The sequence below is a fragment of the Marmota flaviventris genome, chromosome 3, assembly GCF_047511675.1.
Source record: "Marmota flaviventris isolate mMarFla1 chromosome 3, mMarFla1.hap1, whole genome shotgun sequence".
Classification (NCBI taxonomy): Eukaryota; Metazoa; Chordata; class Mammalia; order Rodentia; family Sciuridae; genus Marmota; species Marmota flaviventris.
The window spans coordinates 138,005,425-138,020,439 of NC_092500.1; the positions used below are offsets into that span (position 1 = coordinate 138,005,425).

The 15,015-nt window shown below is 41.4% G+C and overlaps 1 protein-coding gene across 1 annotated transcript in view; it reads left to right on the top strand.

Annotated features, from left to right (window-relative positions):
- Positions 1 to 15,015, top strand: part of Pdgfrl (platelet derived growth factor receptor like) — a 45,744-nt gene that overhangs the window by 1,060 nt on the left and 29,669 nt on the right. Inside the window, exon 2 of the mRNA XM_027954723.3 lies at positions 11,675 to 11,972. Within this exon, the coding sequence (XP_027810524.3) occupies positions 11,675 to 11,972 (298 nt within the window). The remainder of the gene's footprint in view (positions 1 to 11,674; positions 11,973 to 15,015) is intronic.

Below are 15,015 nucleotides of genomic sequence, written 5' to 3' on the forward strand. Positions count from 1 at the left end.
TTTAATTGTTGTTATTTTTACAGTACATCTTTCATCTGGTTACATCCTGGTTTCAAACCTCCCTTGAAATTCCTTGGCTACAGCCATGCATTTGCTTAGATTTGGTTGGAAAGCAGCTTTTTTGCTCTTATGCCACCTCACACTGGCTCAACCTGGTTCAAATTTTAAAACACTCCTCAATCCTGAACAGTTCCTTTCTTTCCTGTGAAATTATAATCATTTGGAGAAAAAAAATTCTACTTTGGGAAGTTCAGGGTGGTTTGTGGGACTTGAAGTTGAGCATGAGGATCCTTCAGCCTAGAGCCATGCTTAATAAAATATAGGCAGAGTTCTGCTGGAGGAGCAATGTTTACTCTTTGCCCAGAGAGAAGTTGGCATGAGTTCAGTTTGTAAAATCCAATATTAAAATGCTCCTGGCAGGTCCCTGTATGTGACAGTTGAAATGGAGGAAATGCAGTATTTGGTACCATTTTTTTGAAGAGGGAAGGAGATGGCCAGACAAAATAATTCCAAATAGTCCATTCATTTTGTTTATACCCAAGATGCCAGTCTTAGAGGTTCAGGAGATGTCTTCCGCCAAGGTGTACCCAGATCATGTGAATTGTTACCAACATCTGCCTAAATTAATTAGCATCTGTTTAAACAAAATGTGATTCATTCAGTATTAAGTTGAATACAGACTGAATACTTTATAAGAAATAATGAATAAATTTTATGTGTGAAAATAGTGCTGTGATTTTGTTTTTTAAAGTCCATATGTATGATTCATAGACCATGGATAAAATATTGAACACATACTTGGCAGTAAATTTGCTTTATTAAGTTATATAACACTTTTCTCAGCCTAGCCAGAATTATTTTTGGTGTTTTTTTATTTATTTATTTTTTTCTGTTTTGAGTTGTGGGGTAGGCTCAGACCAGGAACAACCAAGGAAAGTCATACTGGAAGTCCTTTCAATGCTGGTCTCTGATTGGCAGATTGATTCTGGTTGGCAGATTGATCCCAATGCCGCCTGCTTCTGATCCCAAATCACAAACTGTAGACCCAAGGCTTGACTTGTCCCATGGCCTTTTGGCTTTTGAGATCACATCTGGGAGAGAGGTTTTTATGAGGAGGAAAAGGATTCCCTGCAAGTGGGGGCGAACATCTGTTCTAACCTTGTAAAGTTTGCCATGCCTAATTCTTTTTTTTTTTTAAGAGAGAGGAGAGAGAGAATATTTTTTAATATCTATTTTTCAGTTTTCGGTGGACACAACATTTTTATTTTATTTTATGTGGTGCTGAGGACACAACATCTTTATTTTATTTTATGTGGTGTTGAGGATCGAACCAAGCACCTGGTGCATGCCAGGTGAGCACGTTACCGCTTGAGCCACATCCCCAGCCCTGCCATGCCTAATTCTAATATGAGTTATGTTTTTAGAAATGTTATTTCTCTTCATGAGGTGGGGGTGATTAGAGGTGCACATTACACCAGTAGCATGAAACCGAGGCATGAAAACAGTGAATAAATTGCCCAAGATCCCAGTTAGAGGTACTCATAAGCAAATGGAGAGGACAGATAATAAATAAACAAGACATGGGGCTGGGATTGTGGCTCAGTGGTAGATTGCTCACCTAGCATGGGCGGGACCCAGGTTCAATCCTCAACACCACATAAAAATAAAGGCATTGTATTGTGTCCATCTACACCTAAAAAATAAATATTTTAAAAAAAATCAGGTCATGTACTTTTTAAAAATAAATAAATAAATAAACAAGACATAATTTTGGGAATTGATAAGTGGCATGAAGAATCATTAACCCAGGTGTATTAGTTCCCTGTGGCTGCTATAACAAACAAGTTGAGTATCCCTTATCTGAAATGCTTATAATCAGACATGCTTCATATTTCAGATTTTGAAATATTTGCCTATATAAGTGATTATAATAAAGATGGGACCTAAGTCTAAACACAAATTTCATTTATGTTTAATATATGCCTTATGTACAATATTTTTAGTGCATCTGTATTTTGACTGTGACATGTCGCATGAAGTTGAGTATCGAATTTGTTTTCTTTTTCTTTTTTTGGGGGGGGGGTACCAGGGTACAGGGGCACTTAACCATTGAGTCATATCCCCATCCCCTTTTTAAAATATTTTATTTAAAGACAGGGTAGCAGTGAGTTTCTGAGGGCCTCACTAAGTTGCTAAGGCTGGCTTTGAACTCACAATCCCCCCTGCCTCAGCCTCCCTAGCCACTGGGATTACAGGTGTGTGTCACTGCACACCGTGGGCATGGAATTTTATTTTGTGATGTCATGTTGGTACTCAAAAAGTTCTTGATTTTGGATTATTTTGGATTTTGGATTTTGGATTAGGGATGCTCAACCTGTACCATGAACCAGGTAGCTTGAAACAATAGAAGCTTATTCTCTTGCAGTTCTGGAGGCCAGCAATCCAAAATCAAAGTTTCAGCGGGACCTTGTTGCTTTTGAAACTCTGGTCAGGATGCTTTTGAGCCTTCATCTAGTAGTGTCTGGCAATTCTTGGTTCTCTGTGGCTTACCTCTGCATTACCCCAATGCAGCTGATGTCACATGGCTGTCTTCTTTGTGTGTGTCTCTATCCTCATGTGGCATTTTCCTCTTGGTGTGTCTCTCCTCTTTTCATAAGAACATCGGTCATACTGGATGAGACCCTATCTTCTGTCTTCATCTTAACTTGATTATATCTGTAAAGACCCTATTCCAAGGAGTTCACATTCACAGGTAGCAGGGGTTAGGACTTCAACATGTCTTTTTGAGGGTCACAATTCAACCAACAACCCAGGGTGAGACATGAGAGGTGCATGAGGCCAAGGGGAGGAAGCAACCCCTACAGATGTTGGAAAGAAGAGCCCTGCATTCAGGTCAAGGCCATGGCGAATACAGCAGCTTCCAGGTGGCTGATGACCATGGTGCCTAAGGACCATGAGATGTAACAGGAGATGGTAAAGCCTTGTAGCACATGGGAAGACTTAACACTTTCTTCTAAATTAGGTGAAAGTCACTTGAGGTTCTGAGCAGAAAAATGTCCATGATTTATATTTTCAAAGGTTGAGTTCTAGGTAGAAACCAGGACCCTACTTATGAGGTGGTTTAATAGTGTGAGTAAAATATGGCTTGGGCAAGGATATGGCAGATTATGGAAGTAGATGGAGGGAAAAGAGACTGGGGTCAGAGTCAGTTTTGAAGTCAAAACCACAAGCATTTGCTCCTGGATTGAATATGGCTTAGGAGATAAAGGAAAGGATCGAGTAAGACTCTGAGGTTTTTGTTCTGAGCAACTGGGTCCAAAGACTTGCCATTTACTGTTAAAGGAAACTCTGGAGAAGGAGAAGGTCTAAATCACTTTCAGAGTTCAGTTATAGATGTATTAAATTTGAGATGCCAGCTAGTTTTCTAAGCAGCAGTACTGAGTAAGCCATGGGATATTCAGATCTGAGTTCAGAGGCAAGGTCAAGACTGGAGGGAGGGCAGCTCACAACATGTAAATGATGCCAGAGCCCTTGGATGGTGTGAGGTCACTTAGAGAGTGAATGTCATTAGAGAGAAGTTGCCAGGGCTAAGCCTTGGGGGCTGAGATGGAGCAGAAAAGAGAAGGAAGAGCTGCCAAGGAGACAGTAGAGTTGTCAGAGGCACAATGACAGCAGATAACTGACAGCCAAGAGGATAAAGGTTTTTAAGAAGCAGATCATCATCTGGGTTCTAATAACGGTTCTGGGAAAATGCCTCAAATTCTATCCTGAAACAGAAGTAATGAATCCTCTGCAATTTTATGAAAATGATACTTTAAAAAGTGGTGGGAGGGGTTTTGGAGTGGGGTTCTGGAAGGGAAAAGGTCTAATCTTTCCACCTTTGTATCTTAGAAAAAGTATATGTTCTTATGGGGTTTTTCAGGAAGAGTGGAAAAACAAGAAAAGACATCTCAGTCTGTACAAGTAAAATGGGGGAACACCTGAGCTGCTCCAAAGGGTTTATGGTATGGGGGTTACTTGATGCTACCCTCAGGGCTGGCCTTTCCCCTTAACTGCCCATCAGGGAGGAAAACAAATAGCTGTAGCTTTTTCGTGTTAATGACTATGTTCAACATGTAATCCTCCACTAAGCAGCAATGATTCAATTAATGAATTTATTTGCTTCTCCAACACAAGCCTATAGAATTAGAGAGGTCAATAGCCAGGTCAGATTTCATGAAGAAGGTCTGAATGGAAATTCTCAATCAATGCTGAATAATCGCGGTCCTTTTCCTGCTTGCTTCTTGCTGTGTAACATATGGTCATTCACTGGGAGCTTTTGACCAGCGTCTCCTCACTTGTGGATGCTAATATATGCCTTGGAAAAGTCATCTCCGGCCCCTGTGCTCTCATCCCCAGTGTCAAGTTCTGTTTGATTTGGAACTCCTTATGAAGGGCTGGGCCCATCCAAGAATCCACTTAGACAATGGTGCTATGCCTGAGATGTATGCAAATAAAGTGAAATTGCCATAATATGCTCATCTCTATGGTGGAAAGACAATGGCATGCACCAGAGAACTCTCTAGACTTGCAGTCAAAGGATCTGGCTTTGCACTCACTACCTTCTCAATGACCTGGAGTAAGCTATTTGGCATCTGTTAATTACAAAAAGAATAATAGCTTCTTTGTTTCACTACCAGTTTACCATGGAGTCACATGAAACAACTACAAAACAACAAATAGCACTTAACTAGTGTTTACTATGGATCACACATTATTCTTAGCATTTTAAACACACTAGCTCATTTAATTCTCCCAACAATCCATGCAATAGTTATTATTACCATATCGTTCTCAATTACAGAAGAGGAAGCTCAGTCAGAGAGAGGGCAAATAACTTCCCAGGACATGCAGTTAGTAGGTGGCAAGCTGGGAACCTGAAGTCAATGATGATATTTTATTGTCTGTGAATTTTGCCACCTATTTCTCTATGAAATATCCTATGCAATAGTTTCAAAAATGCAATGTTAATAGATTATCACTTTTATTTACTTATGATAAAATTCTTATAAAGCCTTTTGGGATATAACCAATTTACATAGTTAAGTAAGTCATATTAAAAAAAAAAATTAGACATGGATCTTGACCGTCCCTCAATCCCAGTATTCTCTGGGTATCTGTGGGGCCACTAGGCTGCATGAGTGTGAGTGTGCACACACACACATGTGCTTGAAGCCAAGGCCTCACATATGACTATGCACAAGCTCTCCAACTCTTCTCAGGCTGGCTTCTTCAATTTAGTGTTATTAGCACCAAATCATGGATCAATTCTGTGGTCAGACACCTGGAGCAGTGATACATTGGATCAAATGATGGATCTATTTGGTCAAAAAAGTCCTATCGTTTTGCAAATACAGTAGCAAATATTTGGATGCATGATATCTGTAATTAGATAATCTGATGTTCCTGAGTAGCACAGCCACATAGGATCTGACAGTCCAGAAATCAGACAAAGACTAAATTCCAAAGGATTTCAGAAGGTTATTGTCATTTTGTGATTTTTTTAAACTAGGGATTGAACCCAGACAAGCTTTTACACTGAGCCACATGCCCAGCCCTTATTATTTTTTATTTTGAGACAGGGTTTTGCTGAGTTGCTTAGGACCTTGCTAAGTTGCTGTGGCTGGTCTTGAACTTGCAATCTTCCTGCCTTAGTCCCCCTGCATCGCTGGGATTACAACATGCACCATTGCTCCCAGTTGTTTATTGTCATTTTGGTCACTTGAATTCCTGTTATATGATAGTCTGGAGATCTATTAATCTCATAGGCATAGTGTGACTAAAATGTTTATAACTTGGACATTATCATGGTAGGCTTTTATTTTTATCTTTAGGGGGGAAAATGTGACTTGTAGGGGCAGGGATGTAGCTCAATGGTAGCGTGCTTTCCTAACATGTTCAAAATCTTGGGTTCAATATCCATAACAAAAAAAAAAAAAAAGGAAGGAAAGAAAGAAAGAAAAAAAATGACTTCTACCTTATTGCAAAGCTGAGGCTTCTGCTTCATAATTAATGTTGCTGAATCAGTGAACTTCTGTTAGTCTGATATATTCCCACCAGTTACAGAGCTTCTCCTTCTAAGAGGCTGAGGAATCCTGTACAGGTAGACACTGTGTGTGCTGTCATTAGAACCAAGCGTGAATAAATCAAATACTGAAGGTCAGTGGGAGTCTAGGCAAACAACAGTTTCAACAACAGGCACTGGGAACTCTGTCTTGGAGAACAGGGTTCAAGGACACAGTTCTACTCCTTAAGGGGATTGAGAAAGTTCAGCAAGAACTATGACCCAGAAAAATTGGAGTAGAGGAAAGAAAGGAAATAAGAAGAAACAAAGGCCTAGGAGAGGAGCTGGTCCTAACCAGACCTGAGGCCACAGAAAAGAGCAGGTCTCAGGGAGCAAGGCTTACAAGCCCAAGGAAGGCAGTGTACTGAGGACCAGAAGTGGGCACTGAGCTGAGAGTTCCCAGTAGCGGGATTGGTTTCTAGAGTCTGGCTCAGGCTGAACTGAATGGAGGCTAAATGGTTCCTTTCTGTCTCAAAGATCAAATGGCATGGGTTGGGGATATACTTCAATTGGTAGAATGTTTGCCTCTCATACTGAAGGCTCTGGGTTCAATCCCCAGCACCATATTAAAAGGGAAAGGGAGAAGAAAAATGAAAGAGTAAGCCTTCTCTGGAATCCTAGTTTATCATTTCATAGTTCAGTCCAAAGTAATTGTTTTGATTATGATTTTCTCCTGACTTATCATTTTCCCCATTTTTTACAAATGCCCTGCAATTCCCTCAATTGGCTGAGGTTTGTATAGTCATTTATTGCAAATATATACAAAATGTCTGTCTCCACATAGTGAAATGAGCACTTTGGAATAGGGATCAGGAGACTTGAGTTTTATTCTACCATCTGCCACTCATAAGTAGAGTGATGCACAATTTATTTAACTTTTTAGAGCATCCTTTATTATTTTAATCTATAGCACAAGGACTTTACCTAATTGATTTCTAAGGTTCCATAAGTTTGGATGCTTGTGTAAATCTGTGGGCATATATCAAGTCACCCTTTGAGCTTATGCAGACCGATGGTCCAGCTGAAACTTAGGTGCCTATTTGCCTTTTTATCCTTGGTGAGTGGACAACGGCATGGCTATAGGAGACTTCGCTGAGGTTCCTGGAGTCCAGTGGCCTGCCAAGGGCAGGACCCTGGGAGCAACCCTCCCTGAGACAGGTAATAAAGGGTGCATTGTCTGAAGAGAAGGCAAAACAATAAGAACGCCAACTTAAAGTAGGTCAGCTTTTTATTATCTCTGTTTGCTGCCAACTCTCGACAACATTGGTGATAGGATCCTCCTCCTCCAAATATATTTCATTGGCTCAACTCTGAACCATTGCTACAGTTAATGTTTAATTTTAATAACTTATCTGTAAGCTTTAAAATAGCATGTGTTTAGCACTTATTCTTTAAGAGACCTTGTATTCTGCATGAATGTTGTCAGCTCTTGACAAATTTAGAATCCACTTTACACTTTCATTTTGAAAGAGAGTTTGCTATGGTGCAAAGTCTTTTGAGTACACTTCAGGTGCTATTTGGGTCTCCAGTCCCATGAGACTCCAAGACCCTGCATTTAAATGGTAGACTCAAACCGAACAGTGAGAACTCAGGGATGAATAAGACCAAAAGCAGATCTTGAATGAACTACAAGGAATAATATTTTTTTGTTTATAAGGACAAATTTCAGTTCATTTGTGAAATATTTTGCTGAATTTGAATAATATTTTTGAAGCTGAAATATATTCCTTTAAAATTGTTTAAACTAAAGAATGAGTGAATAATGATTATTTGTGATAATTAATGAAAACAGTTTTGACAATGAGAAAGGGGGTATTTTTTCCATTACAATTGTGTGTAATAGCAGGATTTGTTGTAACATATTTGTAGATGCACAAAATTTAACAATATAATTTGGCCAATGACATTCCACAGTATTTCCCCACCACTACCACCCCTTTCCCTTTTGTCTACTGATTTTCCTGCCCGCCCCCCAACACACACACCTTTCTTTTCCTTTTTCCTCTCTAGTTTCCACATTAGAGAGAAAACATACAACCCTGGACTTTTTGCATTTGGCTTATTTTGCTTAAGATAATATTCTCAAGTTCTGCCCATTTTCTTGCAAATGACATAATTCCATTCTTCTTTATGTCTGAGTAAAACTCCATGGTGTATCTGTACCACATTTTCTTCATCCATTCATCCATTGATGGACACATAGATTAATACTATAGTTTGGCTATTGTGAATATTCTTTAATAGTTGGGAGTATGCTGAGTTTCATAGATTAATCCACACAAAATTAATTGTATGGTTAAATTCCTAACATTACAAAAGTGTATAAAGTGAAAAACCAAAGATTTTTCTTTACATTTTTTGTTTTGGGAGCAACCAGATTCCTTGCTTCCTCTAAGTTCCTATGCATAAACAAATAATCAGAGGGAGGGGTCATTGCTGCCCTGCTCACAGAGAAAATCATGACCTGTTCAGTTCCACCTGTTCAGGGTAAGTTACTTTTTCCTTCATGGCTTCCTCTGCAGACCCTGGGTGTGAGTCCCTAAAGCTCTGGTTACCATAATTTATAGGTCTTCTTCTGAGAACATGGTAGTATTGCATTTACCTCCCTTGACTTGTTTGGGTCAATAACAGGTGAATTGGAATGATGTTGTACTTCTAGACTGAAGCTTCAAAAGCAGTGAGCAATCTTCTACACACTCCATTTTCCTCTGCTTTGGTGCCTGGCAGTGTTCTGGTGGCTGCTCTGTTAGCCTGGGTCCTGAGGTGAGAGGAGGTCCTTGTGTAAGAATGACCAGTCCAGTCAACACTTTATGGGTATGTGCAATGAGCAAAATTAACCTTCTGTGATACCGTGATCTAAGAAGAAATATATTTTTGGTCTTTGTCCACAGTTCTGAGCACAGATCTTTAAAACCCTTGTAGCTTCCTGAGTTACAAGGATGAGAGAATACCTTAAAAAAAAAATCTAATAAGCCCCTTCAACCATACTTTAGTTGATGTTAATGAGGTGATTTTTAGAGGATGAGGCTGTTGCCCAGTGGAACCAACCATGTGATTAGAGGATTGGGACTTTCAGCCCTACTCCCTGAGCTCTGGCGAGGAGATGGGGGCTGCAGATTGAGTTCAATCACCAATGGCCAGTTATTTAATCAGTCATGCCTACATAATGGAAACTCCATTAAAAACCCTAAGTAAAGGGGTTTGGAGAGCTTCATGGGCTAAACACATGAGGTGCAGGAGGATGGTGTGCTTGGAGAGGGCACAGAAACACAAAGGTCCCTCCATATTACCCTGTGTACCTCTGCTTTGGGCTGTTCATTCGTATCCTTTATAATAAACTGGTAAACACAAGTGAAGTGTTTCCTTGAGTTCTATGAGTCATTAGAAAATTACCAAACATGAGGAGGGGGTCATGGGAATCCCTGATTTGTAATCCAGTTGGCCAAAAGGACCAGAGACTCAGTAGCATCTAATATGAGAGCAACTCCTGTGACTGGGCCCTTAACCTGTGGGTGTAACAAGGAGTTAGGCTGTTCATTTGGGCCTGGAAATGTCCAATGGGTAGCTAAAAGCACAATTAAAAACTTGGCATCTCTGTCTCCATTTTGCATCTGAGTCACCTTGGATTCAAGGAAGGATGGGTTTGATTGATAAACATCTTACATGAGTGCAAACTCCTTCTCAGACAACAGCAACTTTCTTATCTTAGATCAGGCCCCACCTTACTAATCCTGAGATAATGATCAACCATAGTTTTCCCAAGACTGCTTGACTGTGCATCTCTCTAGTTTTTATCTATATAATCTGGAAGTTCATACCAGTACCCTGGAAGACAGAACTGGAAATACTCATCCCCTTTGTCTTCCCAGTATAGCTATACTAATTAAAGTTCCTTTCCTGCTTTTCACTATTACTTTTCCATTTGTTTTTGAGGTGAGTGGCTGAACCTAATTTGTTGGGATCTTCAGGCCTCTGCCAGGAACACAGGGTATAGTATCAGAAATGAAGTGAATTATAGGACACCTTATTAGTTAGTATCAAGAGACTTGGATAATTTCTTGATGGGGAAAACCAATACATTTGATGCCAAGATACTGTGAGTACAGATATTTCCTTTCATTTTTTTCCTTTCATTTTGCTATTTTGAGCCACTGAGATTCGAGGAGGAGGCATATCGTTACTGCAGCATAATCTAGCCCATCCTAACTGCTAATTCATCCTGTTGGAAGTCTCACAAGTGCCTGGGGCTATTGAACAGCAGATGGATGTTGGCTGTGGAGCTGAGCTGGTGATAAAGCCACACTTGTGAGCTCATCCTCTCCCTGGCTCCTCTCTGCCATGTCCTTGGACCCTCACCCATTTTCTCAGTCCCCCTCCTGGCAACAGTCTGCCTTGTTCCTTCCTTTCCACAGGCACAGTCTTGTTTTACTTTTGGTAGAGGAAAAGCTGGTTCTCCTTTTTAATGGCTGCTTAGTATTATTGGCTTTCCCTTCACAAATAATTGTCACTTCTGCTGCATTTGATCATAAGCAAAGCTGGAGGGGCCATCTTGGTGTAGAGGAGAGTGGTAGTCCAATCTCAAGTCTCTTCCTCCTTGAGCCACTCAGTTGTCCTCATAGTCCCAGATTGGTATTTGCCAGGAGTTTTTTCCTCCGTATTAAAGTGATGGGGCAGTTCAGCAGAAGTCCATTCTCATCAGCCAGAGGCAATGCAAAGGTCCAACCCCAAGTCCAGGGGGGGGCGGGGCGGTGGGCAGGAATGAGTGAGGGGGCCATCTCTTAGAATGGTTGACTGCTCTTTGGGCCTCAAGAAGGTGAGACATCTGGGCTGGGCCTTGACATAGTAAGGCCATCAGATCTGCCCCTTGCCTTAATGGTTTCAGCTGCTCCTTGACTTGCTGACACTCCCAGAGCTAGGTAGGAGTGTAGGACTGTCTAACTCAGATGCAGTGTACAGGGAGTCCAAACTTCCTTTCCAGGTGTTGTTTCTTTCAGGCAAACTTTCTGGACCAAGTTCCCTGCTGTGGATTCCCACAGAAACCTGTAGGTGCTACTGTCCAGCACTGACCACCAGCAGTAGTTGGGGTTACTCCTAGGGTCTGCTAGGAAGCTCCTCCTGCCAAGCCAGATTTGGGGTTCTCTCTCTGGTCCAGGCCCCAGCATAAGGAGGGTGAGTGGGTATAGAGGCCTCCTTTGGCCTGGAGGCTGGAAGACCTGCGGCTCCTCTGGGTCAGGAGTTAGTTTCCCAAGGCCAGTACCATCTGCTCTTCTGAATCCTAGTTTAGAATCTTCTTAACCCCTTGGCGGCATTCCCAACTCTGTTCATTCTTCAACTCTGTGGAACATGAACCCAACTCCAACTCCTGCCATTAACACTGTGGCTGCTGTAACAAAATACACTGAGTAGCTTAAACAACAAAAATTTATTTTCTCTCAGTCTTGGAGGCTGGAGGTTCAAGATCTGACAAGAGGGGTGTTAAAAGGGGGTATTAAAAGATTACCCGCTTGGGCTTTCACATACTCTGGGGATGTCACAATGCTAGCCCACTGCTCTCTCCTCCCATTTGTACAGTTGCTGGCCAAGACCCTGCCAAGAACAAGCGTCCAAAAGAGCAAGGAGAGAACAGAATCAAACCTACCAACAAAAAGGTGAAACCCAAAATTCCTAAAATCAAAGACAGGGACTCAGCTGACTCCACACCAAAGACTCAGTCTATCATGATGCAAGTGATGGAAAAAGGTCGCTTCCAGAAACCCGCTGCTACCCTGAGTCTGATGGCAGGTCAAACGGTAGAGCTTCGATGTAAAGGAAGCCAAATCGCATGGAGTTACCCTGAATATCTTGACACCTTTAAGGATTCCCGCCTCAGGTAAGCATTTTTTTTGTTCTTGTTTAACTTGTGTTGGGTCAAGTTTTTGGTTTTGTTCCCTCATTCAATATTATGTTGTTTCTGGCATCTACCATTTTACTCTAATAGATTGTAAAAATGAAAGCTCAGTGAGCAAAAGCTGTAGATTGTATATCTTCAGAAAAGAATTGTTGCAAATCCTATTGACGCTGGTTGAAAGAATGAAGTTCTATGGGCAACTCTAATGCATAGAAGTGGAGATTGAAGGCACTCCTTAGTCAAAACTGATGTTAGATTAGTGAAAATGTACTCAATGATTTATGTTGTTTTTAAGTAATCATAGTGAAAGCTGAAATGACCTAATGAGATTTCTGTGAGTAAATTGACCAGGGAATAACTTTCACTATTTTTAAACTTTTCTATTGTGTCTGATTATTTTTACTTCTGTGAATATAGAACTTTCACATACAAAGCTGCCTGAGAAGGTAAGAAGGCCAGATATTTCTCACGTTGAAGCAAGTACTTCAGGAGGCTGAGCTTCTTGTTCAGGGCAAGTAGTCAAGAGGATGACTATGAATGAGCTGGCTGCAGTGGTACACGGGTGGAATCCCAGCAACTCAGGCAAGAGGATCACAAGTTCAAGGCCTCAGCAACTTAGTGAGACCCTGTCTCAGAATAAAAAAATAAAAAGGACTAAAGATGTAGCTCAGTGGTAGAGTGCCCCTGGGTTCAATCCCCAGTGTGAACAAAAAAAATTTTTTTTAAGATAATGACGATGAAAAGGGGTTGGGAATATGGCCCAGTGGTTGAGCATGCACAAGGCCCTGGGTTCCATCGCCAGGATCACAACAAACAAAACTGCTGAGAGGACCTTCCCAGGATACTAGGAAGGAGCCCTGAGTACTGGCTATGGGTCAAGAAGTGTGTTTGGGGTTAGAATCCTATATATCTTTGGGGGAATTCTCCTAAATCCTTTGGATCTTAGTTTCCTCGTGCATAGAATGAAATCAAATGATTTCCAAGATTTTTTCCAGCCTTGTTTTCTATGATTTATGATAAGAAATACAGAGTATTATCTGGGATGACTGGAATGGGAGGAAGAAAGAATGTAGAAGGAGGGCATTTCAAACTCTGCTTGTTCATAACAGACATAAATTTCTGCACAAATTCCTCCTCCACCGAAATTCAAGCCTGCGAGGACATCACCATCCTCTCAGTTGCTCAGCCAGAAAACTCAGCAGCATCTTTTGCTTACTCCCTTACTCCTCATGTCCACCCGCCAGGTGAAATCAGCCTTCTCAACAAACATGAACCTGTGCTCTTTCCACGTGGTTTCATTCCTGTTCCTCTAAGAAGCCACACCCAGGGGTACCCTCTTAGCCAGGCCCAAGCTACCCTCAGTCCCACCCAGGTGTACCTCTTAGCCACACCCTGGGGAACCACCTTCTTATTATTATTTTTTTTTCTTAATTTTTTTTTGTAGTTGTAGATGGACACAATACCTTTATTTTCTATTTATGTATCTTTATGTGGTGCCGAAGATGGAACCCAGGGTCTCACGTGTGCCAGGCAAGCATTCCACCACTGAGCTACAGCCCCAGCCTCTGGGACACCTTCTTAACCACACCCAGGGGGGTCCTCCTCCTGTCCCCTTCTCCAAACAGTAAGTGCGATGCTATTCAAGGCAGAGCTGATCATGTCACTTCCTACTCTGTGGTTTCCACTGGGATCAAGTAGAGCCAACCCCAAGCACTGAGACCCTCCCTGATCTCGACTTTTTCTTAGTGTCCCCTTTGACCTCCACATTAATATCTCTGCTCTCCTGACCTGGACTTCGGGGACATTAAAAGCACCAGGACCCTGGGTCTTCAAAGCTTGCTGCTTCTGTTGCCTGCAGTTCCTGTGGCGCCTCCTCACCTGGCTCCCTTCAGCCCAGGCTCGTCTTTCTCAGGGAAGCCCAACAGGCTGCTCTGGGTATGCGGGCCCATGGTAGCTGGCCTTCCTCCTTCCTGCTCTCTGCATACTTACATCTACTTTTTCCTGAAACTTTGAGTGCTAGGTATTTAGCTTTATCTATTTAATGACCAAATGACAATAACCTCCCTTCCTCCCAATACATATGCCCTTCTTTCTTACACACACACACACACACACCTTAGAAAATAAACTAAAATACATGCATCTAGGTATCCATCCTCTTGTATAAGAAATCTTTTGCATATTTATTCTGTATTTTGCATATTTATTCAGTATCACTGATGTAACACTGTAAAGTCTTTTTTAAAAAAAGCTTTATTTATTTATTTGTTTGTTTATTTATTTATTTAGTATGTAGTGCTGAGGATCAAAGGCAGTGCCTCACATGTGCAAGGCTAGCACTCCACCACTGAACTACAACCCCAGCCCCTGTAGAGTCTTTCTTAAGGTTTGATTGGTTGAATGGTGACCAGAAAGTGAGAGTCAGTCAATTTTCCCCATTCCCCTCTCCATACTTGAAGAATTTGTGTGTGTGTGTGTGTGTGTGTGTGTGCGCGCGTGTGTGTGTGTGTGTGTGTGTGAGAGAGAGAGAGAGAGAGAGAGAGAGAGAGAATATGTATGTATATCCTGCTTGGTACAAATCCGGAGAGATTTACTACTACATATATTTGCTTTTTAAATACACATGTATTTGTGTATTAAAACAATAATGTAAATTTATCCTCTTAATAATTTGTGTGTGGGGGTGGATGGGTGGATGTGTGTGTCTGTGTGTGTGTTGTGCTGGGAATCAAATCCAGGGCATGCTAGGCAAGGGCTCTACCACTGAGCTACATTCCCAGCCCACTCTTAACAGTTTTTAATACAACAGACTTCTAGAACTGAGACTTGCAGGACTGAGACTCTATGCCCACTGAAAAATTCTGTTTTCTCTCTTCCCTATCCCAGCCCTGGAAATCACCATGCTGCTCTGTTTCTATGAGTTTGACTACTTTATAACAATAGGAGTGGAACCACATCATATTTGGCTATTTGTGACTGGCTTATTTCACTTACCCTAGTGTACTCATGGTAGCACAATAGGATT